General features: G+C 40.2%; 1 protein-coding gene across 4 annotated transcripts in view; it reads left to right on the top strand.

Moving 5' to 3' along the window:
• The first annotated feature begins 109 nt into the window (after window positions 1-109).
• RALGAPA1 (Ral GTPase activating protein, alpha subunit 1 (catalytic)) overlaps window positions 110-11,184 on the top strand; it is a 135,315-nt gene continuing 124,240 nt past the window's right edge. For all 4 annotated transcript variants that reach the window (XM_010583661.1, XM_010583660.1, XM_010583658.1 and 1 more), the window contains exon 1: window positions 110-446. In XM_010583661.1, the coding sequence (XP_010581963.1) occupies window positions 341-446 (106 nt within the window). In that variant the 5' untranslated portion in view covers window positions 110-340. The remainder of the gene's footprint in view (window positions 447-11,184) is intronic.

Below are 11,184 nucleotides of genomic sequence, written 5' to 3'. Positions count from 1 at the left end.
TGGTGCGCCGGGGAGCGCCGGCCGTGACGTCACGGCGCGGTTGCCATAGGGACGCCTGGGGTCGCACCTGACGGCTGTCGTGAAGCAGCGGGAGGAGAGCGGGGGAAGGAGGAAGGGGGAGTCGAGTCTAGGCCCGGCCCGGCCCGGCCGCCCCCCGGCCCCGCGGGGAGTTGGCTCCGTGCCGCGCCTCTCCACCCCCGCCGCATCGGAGTCGGAGGCAGGAGGAGGAGGCGGGGGCGGTGCTGCCGCTGCCGCTGGCTATGTAGGGGCCCCGGAGCGGGCGGATCCTGGAGGCCGCTGTCCGCCTCTGGAGCGCGGCGCCGGGGCCGGGCCCGGCGGGATGTTCTCCAAGAAGCCGCACGGGGACGTGCGGAAATCCACGCAGAAGGTGCTGGACACCCGCAAGGACCCGCTGACCCGCCTGAAGCACCTGCGCGTCCTCATCGGTGAGGCGGCCGGGAGGGAGCGAGCGGGTCAGAGGGGGGCTACGGCCCCGAGTCCCGGCGTAGGAAGAAGCGGGAGCTGCGAGGGGCCGGCTGGGCGCCAGGGCGGGAGGCGGGCTCGGGGCTCTGCTCCGGCGAGAGACCCCACCCGGCCCAGCCTCGCCGGGGCACGGCGGCCGGAGGGAGGGCCCCGCGCCCGGCATCGCGGGGCCGGCGGCGGCGAGGCTTCAGCTGTGTGCCGGGGGCCGCTGGACCCGGCGGGGGATACTTCGCTCCCCGCTGTTGTACGGAGGCACGTACGCTTCCACCGCATCCGAAGGTGGAATTCGTTTGGCAACTGTGGAGGGAGGCGAAAAGCTGGTGTGCTTCCCCCGTGAATTCTTCTCTAGAGCTTCATAAATGCTGCTAAGTCGGTACGCTTGAATAAGAGAGGCTGGTGAGTGCTAATGGTGCCTGTCACTCCCTAGTCCATTTCCCATAAATGCTTACAGTAACGATTTACGTTTGTGTATGTTTTCAAGGTAAGAGCTACAACAAGAAGTGCTCACTAGAGTAGATGTAGAGGAGCATTCATACAGCTAGTCTGGAAACACTTTTGGTTCGCCAGTTGGTCAAGGAGGGAACATAAGCACTTAAGTACTGCTGCAGTTCCATGCGAACAGCTGTTTAACCTGACCAGTGAAGTAGAAATTGTGATTATATGGAATAATTGCCTAATGAAAAAACAGTGGGAAAAAACCCACAGTTAACCATTCCAAAATATCTTTTAGTTGCATGTGTCTGTAAAAATCTAAGTCATTGTCATCAAGCTGTCCTTGAGAAAAGAAGTTTGCACTGGAGCGTCTCTTGGGCCCTTCAGTTCTGTAAATGCATGCGTTGCTTCTGACAGTTTATCAACATGTGAGCAGGGCTGGGTCAAGGGCAACTGCATTCTGTATTTAGTGCAGAGTACTGAATGGATTATTTTGGCTTCTGCCCACAGTCTGGAGGTATTTAAGTACCTTGTCCTTGGCCTCCAAAGCTGGATTCTTTCAAGGGAAAGCGGTTATTGCTCCTTGTTTTCTTTTGTATTGGTGTTTGAAGTAACAGGTGTTCCTGTATGGCAGCATCTGCTGCCGCATGACTTATTTTCTGCAACATAATAATTATTTAGACTTTTGAAATGGAGAATAGTTGGGTAGCTAGCTATCCAAGACAATTCAGTAGTTAGGTGTATCTTCTTGCCTCACTCAGCATGTTGCCACTCTTCTTAACTAGCTGTACTTGAGCCAGTTGTGGCTTGTTTTATGTTGATTTATACTTATTTTTAGCTACTTCATCAGCTGAAACTTAAAACGAAAGAGCACTATAAAGAAACTAAGTACCTCTCTGAATTTAGGTTTCCTAGCTAAAGTATGTTGAATATTTCTACTTTTGCTTTAGTCTGCAAAGCAATCTGTGTGATTTTGATTTGTTCTACATTTGATGTTTCTGGTCTTTTATTTACAAGATTTTCCTTCAGCTTTGTTAATACTTGGATGCATTCTGTAAGATGCAAGCCATGAGCTTTATGTCAAGCAGACATTCTTATCTAATCTGAGGTTTCTGCTTACTGGCTGTAGGACAGACTAAAGCTCGGGGGGTATTTTTTTTGGTGGGGGCCCCCCCCCCCCCCCCCCATATATCTCAGCCATTGAAGCACAGCTCCCACATATCTTTTCTCCAAATTTGGGTGAATACAGTGTGTGACTGTGAGTAGGGAAAGGTGTAACAGTGCTCTTCAGCTTATCTGTCTTAGATGCATCTACAAGATTTTGTCATTATGCAGATATTCTTAGATGCGCAAGGTACGAAACCAAGGTCTTTTTGGGGGGCAGGGGAGTAGGATATTTCTCTATGTATTCCCACTGTAGTGGAAGAGCAGTATATAGCAGACTATTTGAAGTCTGCCTTCTGCTGTGATCACCTCCTTGCTTTATTCCTTAAATTTGTCTGCTCCCTAAACTGGCTTTCAAAGCATAAGCTCTATGCCCTTTCTTCTCCAATTGTTTCTTTGACTAGTCTGCAGGACCAGATTAAAAAAAAATAATGTGCCCACATAAGATAGACTGCTACCTGAGGTGGCTTTGCATGGAGGCACCATCCTGCAGCTTGTAGTGCTGCGTTTTCCTGTTTGATCTTTTTTCTTTGGTGACAACTCCCCCACCATAATAATGGGCATGTTTCCATGTGCTCGGGGGAGCCAACCTAGCTATTCCCAACAGACTATCCAAGGGGATAAGGGAGGAAATCTCACTTCAGCTCTCTTCAGCATCTTTATGAATGAAAAATGATTTGTCTGGTTTATTGCTCTTAGCCTCTGCATATTGGAGACTAAAATACTATCCAGAAGAGAATTCTCTGCTGTTTCATGTCCAGGAGAAGGAGAGAATTTTCTCTTGTTTTTAAACTTAAAATCCTTTCAATAGGCCTGCAAGGTGTGTTGAACCAGAGTTAATTTTTTTTGTTGTTTTGCTGTACTTTTTAGTCTTTGGTTCAGCAATGATAAACTGAAGCATGGCCTTGGATTCATGGTTAAGACTTGAGGGGAGGAAAGGGAGTACTAGTTCGTTTTCCCTCTATTTTTTCAAGGCATCCAAAGCAGCAGTTCTCCAGTAAACTAAAATAACAGAGTAGTCACGAAAAGAGGCAGAGTGCTTGTGAATTATAGACTGCTGGTTGTCTGTTAGCTAAAGAGGAGAAATCTAAAAAAATTCATTATGATAAAAGATTGACAGTTGGATCCTGCAAGGCAATGGTGCAAGTTGGGCATCATCTAAAAATATTTAAGATCGTTTAATATGATTATTAGTAAAAACCATAAGAGACTGAACAATTTCAGAGAACCTAATATGAAACTGAGTGGATAGCACAGAGGCAAGTCACGTTTATTTTTAACAAATTAAAAGTAGTGTCCTTTAGATGGAATTATTTAAATGCCTTTTACAGGATAACTTAGATTGCAGTGAGTTATATCATTTCAGGAAAAAAGTATCTTGTCATTGGTGACAACTCAGTTTAAATTTAGTAAAAAATGCAAATTAGTCTGCATAAGGAATACAGAAAATTTTGTGTCTTTGTAAAACAGTGGTGTACTGTTACACCAAATATCATTGCAGCTTTAGTAGTCTTATTGCTATAGTCAGTGTATAGAAGATTTAGAGATGGGAACAACTCGGATGAGAGTAAAACTTTAATGTGAAAAGATGCTGAAAGCTTTGGAATCCCTTTCTGTAGGGGTAGATCATGAAAAATATGTAACATATATGAAAAAGACTAGGGAAAAAAGTCTATTAAGGCCTACCAAATTTGAAGATACAGTAAAAGATTTTTGGCTTGGAAAGATCCTGAGTGCTAGACTAACTCAGTTATAGGCATACCAGGGGAAATGCATTTGTATTTTTTTGCTGAAACTCTTTTGTAGGTAACTGCCACTTCACTCCAGTCTCCTGTATCTGGCTGGTTCTCTGCTGTGCTTCAGTATCGCTCTACTGAGCCTTTTTTGTAATTCAGGAACCAAGGAAAATTCAGTGAAATTCGGGTGACTAATTCAGAATTGATTAAATTATTTGTTAAAGTAAATATCATGTGTGACCAGTTTACGCATGTCACAGGCATAAGGTTTTTTTAATAGAGGTTAAAGCCTTTTGGAAACCTCCAAGTACTAATAATTATTGCTAAGAAATGCTGAGAAAAATTTTAAAGAGTTTGAAGTCTCATATCCTGGGACATACCAGTCTGTGAGTGAAGGTAATCTGCCTTTCATTGTTTTCCTGCTGCAGTATTTCTCTTGAAACAGCTGGAACTATCTGCTTTAAGAGATGTGATTCTTTTGAGGTGTTACTAGTTTCTTCCTGTAGGGAAGTGTTCATCGCGCCCCCCACCCCCCCTTTTTTAGTTCTGGGAAGTACCTTGAAGTCTCGTACAGTTCCCTAATGCTGTCTTGGTCTGTATGTGACTTTTTATCAAACTATTCTTCTGTCTTCTTACTAAACGCTGGAAAGGCTGTAACAGTTTTGTTTACTGTGAGCTAATGCAGTGGTTAGAGTGTTATCAACCTTGAGCTGGAACGTGGAACGTGGAATGGGATTCCCTTGCGGTCTGCATGGCAGTGGCTCAGCCTTGTCAGAAGCAAGGCCCTGCTATAGGGAAGGCTGCCAGCTGCAGTTAGTGCAGGTGTGATCACTGAGACTTTTCTAGCAGATGGAAGTGGAGGCACATAGTGTGCCTTATGGAATTAGATATTGCCTGCAGAATGAAGCCTGTGATTTTTCCAGAAAAATATGTATTTTTAGCAGTCCCCAGTGATTTAGCAGCTAATTGCAATTTTTAGGATGATTAAGAGGAAATAACATGGAAATAATATTGCATTGTTCTATAATCAGTGTTGCACTGTTTAATCAGACTTCAACATCAAACTAAAATTCTATGGTTTTAAATGGTAGTTCATAAATTTTCTTCTAGTAATCCTTCAAGCACCAAATCAAGTTTGGTTTGTCCTTTTGTTAAAACAGTGCTTTGAGAACTCTGTAAATAATTAAGGCAGCTAGATATGTGACCCTTTCATAGCGTCATACCTTAACAATATTGCCTTCTTGTTTTATTCTAGTTTTGATATCACATATGTTGCTGCTACCTGTTGAATTTGTAGTTTCAGGCAGAATTTGTAAATATATGTATTTAAAAAAAAAAAGGAAAGCTAAAACCCTTAAATACTTAATGATTTCTGCATAATCTTACTGTGTGCAAGCAAGTCAAATGAATATACTTGGTTTAAGATTCGCTTTTAGGGCTGAATTCTTAAAAATTTTTTTCTTTTCTTTTTTCCTTCTTCATTTTTTTTGTAGAGTAGGAGTTACAGGCCTGTAATCTGTTAATCCAGATTAAAGGAAAAAGGAATATATTATTTCCCATAAATTATTTTATTTGCATCTGATATCTTAAAAATACATTGTTTGTATCTCGGGAACCATGGAGAGAATGCTTGTAAAATGTAACACTAAAAGAACAGAGTATTTGAAGTGTGGGGTGGTTTTTTATTGTTTTGTTTTGTTCATGGTTGATTAGTGCTTGTCATCTCATGTAAGCAATCTCTGAAAGGGAAAAGTCAAGCTATACCAAACAGAATGAAACAGGCTGCATTGGACATCCATTCTGATATATTGTTTAATATTAAACAATATACTTAAACAGAGATTGCATTTGTCTGAAGGGATTTTAATTTAAGAAATCTATTTCACTGGCAGTCAGCCCTAATGCTTCAGCTGGATGGCATTCCTTGGTGTTGCACATCATCAACATCACTCATTACAATATCACTTATATACTATAAAAAATGATAAATGTTTTATGGTTGTTAAAGTGAGAGGTGAGTGAGAAGCTACAGCAAAACTAGCTGCCTGGAATTTTCTTTGGAGATAACTGTTCCAGAAGTTTCTGTGGATGTGCAAAGCTGTGTTATTTTTGGCAAGAGCTGTAGATTTTTGTTTTGTTTTGTTTTCCGGTAATTCTAACTGCAGAGGACATGTCACCACTGTAATTCATGGATTTGGCTGTGGGTTGAGTGCAGTTTAAGAAATTAGACTTGATGTTCTGTCAGTCTTGACTTAACCCTGAACCCATTCTGTTCTGTTTTGGCCAGGAGAAAAGGGGGAAGAATTGCTTTGCTTTAGGGTTTTGGCTAATGTTACACTCGACTTGCAGAGAGCGCTGGTGGCCAGTGCTGCTGGCTTGGAAGGGTAAGGGATGGAGTTGGATCAAAGCCCCAGGCTAGATGAAGAGGTGGCTCTGATGCTTCGATCAGGAGGAAAGGTCTGTGTGGGTTTATGGGTTTAGCTTGTGGCAGTCAGAATGAAAATAAGTGCATTACTACAGAAGTGTTTGAAGTTGCTTAAATAAAAGCTTAAGTTCTGGAACACGGGTGAATTGTTACAGAAGCATTTCTTAAAAGTTTAGTAGTGTAACTCTTCTGGAGTCTGCAAGCAACCTGAAAGAATTAGCTTGGAGACCTGTCAGCTGCTTCTGCTCATTCCTATAGAGCGCTGGTGTTAAAATTTGTAACAGTTTGTATGTAGATGATGTTCATTAGTGTTGTTAACCTGCTTATTCATTTGTGGGGTTTGTTTGGGGTTTTTTTGCTTGTATGTTTGTATCTAAAAGATGGTGGTGGTCAGGAGTTCAGACTTGTCTGATGCAAAATAGAAGTCCATTAAAAGATTTCTTGAAGTGTGTTCCTTTTTCAGTACCAAAAACATCAAGAATATTTTCTTTGACAAAATCACATTTTAAAAAAAATTGAATTGTTTTTGTTAAGTAGCTGTTAGTGATCTGAAACAGTAAGGGCTAATGTGAAGCCCTCGTTTAATAGATTTGCATTTGTAGCTCACTATTTGAAATGTTGTGGTTTGCTATCGGGTCTCTTTCACTTTGACAGTCTGTTAACTATGCCAGAGCCACCAGTTAGTTCCGGAGGTTTTCTACTTAACCTTTCTAAATAACATGCTTTTCTATTCTAGAGACTGTCAGTATGTAACTGAACCTCTGTACTGTTTTGCTGTAAAGCAGCCGTTAAATTTTTCAGCTTGGAGAATTAAGAATGAGTAAGTTCTATTGGCTATTTTGATTGTATGTTAACTGAAATTGAGGATGCTTAGAAACCTCTTGCTTTCTAATGACATCAGTTTGTTATGAGAATTGATACTGAAATACTTCAGTGTATAGCAGGCCTCTGCTTTACAGAAATAGAAGTCTGGCCATCTTCCAGGTCATTGTTTGCTGCAGTTGTCACTGGTATTTTATTTTTGGGTAAGGATGAGGGAAAGTGACTTAAAAGCCAGTAAGTCTAGGAATGAGACAGGGTAATGTTTTTGTTATACTATGTGCTGTAACAATTTTATGTGTAAACATGCTATTAAAGTCTGAAATGCTTAAAATTGAATGTAAAACCACAACGTGATTTGTAATGATGTAGACTATTCTGTTAAATGCTACAGTAAATTTCTGCGATGCTTTGTGTGAACTTTTCAGAAAAGTGAATATATATCTTAAGATCTGTGTGGTGGTTTTTGTTTTAAAGTTCAGTATTTTGATTGTTTATCTTTAAAGTTCTGTCCTGTGCAGAAAATACTTTATCATATTTTGATTTCATACAGCAGGCAATCATCTAAATAGTATAGATGCATTTCCCTTTGCTAACTCAACTAATTTATAAATATGTAATAGATGTTGTGGATTAGTTTATAATCATTTATAGGGTAATATGTAGAAAACAAAAGAGATAGGGAGGGTAAATTGGGTATAATGTAAGTTAAAGCCCACTGAGATCCCTTTGCTACAGAGGATTGGCATGTTGTACGTGCAAACTTGTAAGCTTTGCAGAATCTGGCTCAGGTGATCCCTTACAAGTTTAAATATACAGTAAAAATCTGTGTTGCCTTTTCTGGTTTATGTTTTACATCTGACAAAGTCACTTTTTAAGCTCTCTGAGGTGGTACTCCTGCGTTGTAATTCTTAAGTATGATATGCTATTCAAATAGTATCCTTCTAATGTGTAATATTAAAGGGTTACATTTTTATTGAAATACTTTTATGGTTGCAGATTATTCCTGGTTAAAAAGAATGTGTTGATAATTGAAACATTGGAGCAAATGGGATTTATTGCAGAAAATTTGCTCTGCCACAGAACTCTGTGTGAGAGTAAATTTTGGCCCAGAATCTTCCCTTCCTAAAATGATCACTGTGGGCACTTAAGTTTTTAATATCTTACTGAGATACTTGAAAAGGATGTAACCTTTCAGAAAATTTAAAAAAATTAATCTTCAAAGTAGTTGGCCATTTGAAAATACATTAAAATAAGTTCCTAAGAAAAGAGTTGACCACTTGAAAATATAGGAAAGTAAGTTCCTAAAAGTACAGTCACATGTAAGCACAGAATTTAGTAGGAGAGGTGGAGGGGGTTTTGTTTTGATTGTTGGTTTGTTTTTTTCTTTAGTCCTTCTTTGCTACAGCTCTAGTCGGTAGGGTTGGGGAATAGTAGAACTTCCAGTTTTCAGTGGGTTTAATGGAAATATGAATTCCAGTTGATCTGGAACTTGAATGTTCTTGTCGTGAGGGTCATACAAATAGCTTAGATAACTAGCTTTCCATTTTTAGTCCAGTTCTGTTTGATGCATCAAAATAGAACAGAAATCGTAAGCTGAATGCAACTTCTAAAACTTAAACCAAAAAAGGTAACTTACCTTCTTAATGCTGAATCTAGAAAAAACTAAAGCTACTTTTAGAAAAATTTTACGAGAGGAAGAAAAGGACAGAGAAGCTGTATGTTGCCTTTGTGCTCAAATGTAACTTTCTCCTTTAAAAAACAAACAAAAAAAACCAACAAAAAACCCAAAAGCACCACTGAACGCACAGATTTAATGCAAAGATCAGATTTGTACCAATTTTTAGGTTACAGAAAATTAAGGAAAAATCAGCAAAGATCCATGGTTTTTGCTCTTGTGAAGCATGAAGAGAACTATTTTCTTGACAAACAGCTTCTATAAATGATGCTGGAAATCTGGATTTAGTGTACCGGAACTATGCTTTGTACAGTAGAAGCTTTAGTTTTTACATTGTTGGAATACAGTAATGTCCCATTTTTCCCTCTGCCATTCTGAGAAACTTCTAACTACTTTATATGGTGCCAGATCTATTTCTGAGTCCTTCCCTCCTCCCAGTGCGGGCATAAGTACCAAGAACACAAAGAATACATTCGTTTGTGTTAGTACATGAATCTGTGGCAGGAGAATATGAAGTTCTTTTGTTTAAAAATAAATAAATAAATGCACTGTAAGTTAGGGAGGAAAGCCTGTTTCTGTGTAATCCCACTTCATGCAAAAATAAGGCTACGTCTCTCTTCTTAAAAAGGCAAAAAAGTAGCCAAAGCAGACAAGCAACTTCCTGCAAATTCCCAGTTCAAGGCTGCGTGAAAAAGACACGCATATGGTCCTTGTAGAGGAAATTATTTTTACCTCAGTGTGCAGCATTCATGATACTTTGGGAGAGCATAGAGAAGAGACAGTGACCTAGTGTTGGAGAAAATGGTTTAAGATGACAGAATTGGAGAGCTGTATCTTTAGTTGATCACAAGGATAAAGGTGAACTGAATGTTTTAGAGACATTTTCATTAGGGAAAAAATATTAGTTCCTTAATTAATGAAGAAAGCTATAACAGCAGCGTATAGCTGGAAGTTTTAATGTTAAAGTAATCGGGAAGAGCAATAGTCTCTCCATGCATGTATTAGTCATGTGGATTGTGCTCAGTATAGAGGTAGCTGTGAAATGGAATGATGTATGCAGCTGGCCAGACTAGACGATTTCCAGATCAAACTCTTCTGAGGTCTACATTATTATCTCCATGCTGTATCTGCCCTCCCCCCCCCACTTCTTGCCATAATTCTTGGTCAGGGTATATGCATAATGAGTTCCAAACTTCTTGACCAATGTAAGGTTCCAAATTTCTGGACCAACAGCTTACTGAATCACTATTGGTGTCCCTTGATGATGAGCAGATGCTCTCTTTTGCTCTAGGTGGCAAACCTATCAGATGCACAAGTGTGTTTTCCCTCCCTTAGAAGGAATGCTGGTTTTCAGCATTAACAGAAATAGTCTGTGAGTTTTTTAATAAGTAGTATTTTCAGGTAATGCCAGGACAAAATTCTCATTAAATAAAATGTTATATTTTTATTTTCTTCCATCTGAAGTGATAGAATTTATTGCAAGAGTTCAGTTGTTAACTGGTTTGAATTCCAAAAACTTGCTTTTGATTATCCTACCAAGTGTGATCTTAGTAAGAAATCAGGGTGAAATGCATTTGCTAGAAAAGGTACATCGAGGAATTTTTTACTTTCATCCTACTGTTCAAAGCTATAGCTGTATTCTGAAGGTATGCTTTTAGTGTTAGTTGGGTGTTATTGGTTATAATACAGGTTTACCAGTGCTTCTCTGAGTCTTTCTGAGGTGATTGGCACCACATTGTTCTTAAATAAATAAAAAACCAAAAGGGCGGGGGGCTGGGGGGGACGGGACCATCCTCTGAAATTCCTGCACCTCCCTGCCCACCCGCCCACCCCACCCCCCAAACTCTGGAAAGGCAGAATGCCTTAACACAGTGCTAGTTGTATGTATGCAAGTGTCACACAGTAATTATGTGGCGAAATGAGAATCGCTGTTCGGCTGATTATGTGGGCAAGCCTTTTGTTTGTTGCCTGAAGCCTGTAGGAATAGTGTCTCCAAAAACTGCAAACTGTTGTGTTAAGATTGAGTCTTTAAAGAGTACATTTGGTTTGGGTTTTTTATTTGTCTGCTTCATAGTTGACCCATGTCTGGGGAAAGAATGAGGGCCTGTTTCAGGAAACGAAACATTTAATGTGCCTGCAAAAATGCAGCATTCCTGCGTGTTGATTGGCAGAGACCCTGTTTAACTGCTTCCAATCCCTTCAGTGTTTGGAACTAGTGTTTTCTGCTCTTTCACATCAGGTGAACCATTCCACTGCTTTCTACATGCAGTTCTCCTACAGCAGTTAAATATATGGACTAAAAGATTATTTTCTGCCACCCTCCTTTCTCTGGAAAGTCTCAAACGTTTCTTTCTTTTTTCCCTTCAATCCTCCTATCTCAAAACACGTTTGATTTGCTTTCTGCTCTATTTTCTTGTCTGTAGTCTAGAACTCACTTAGGGTTCTGC

Source organism: Haliaeetus leucocephalus, unplaced genomic scaffold, assembly GCF_000737465.1.
Source record: "Haliaeetus leucocephalus isolate CR32 unplaced genomic scaffold, Haliaeetus_leucocephalus-4.0 Scaffold932, whole genome shotgun sequence".
Lineage (NCBI taxonomy): Eukaryota > Metazoa > Chordata > Aves > Accipitriformes > Accipitridae > Haliaeetus > Haliaeetus leucocephalus.
Note: the sequence above shows the minus strand (reverse complement) of the source record. Positions and strands in the feature narration are given on the sequence as shown.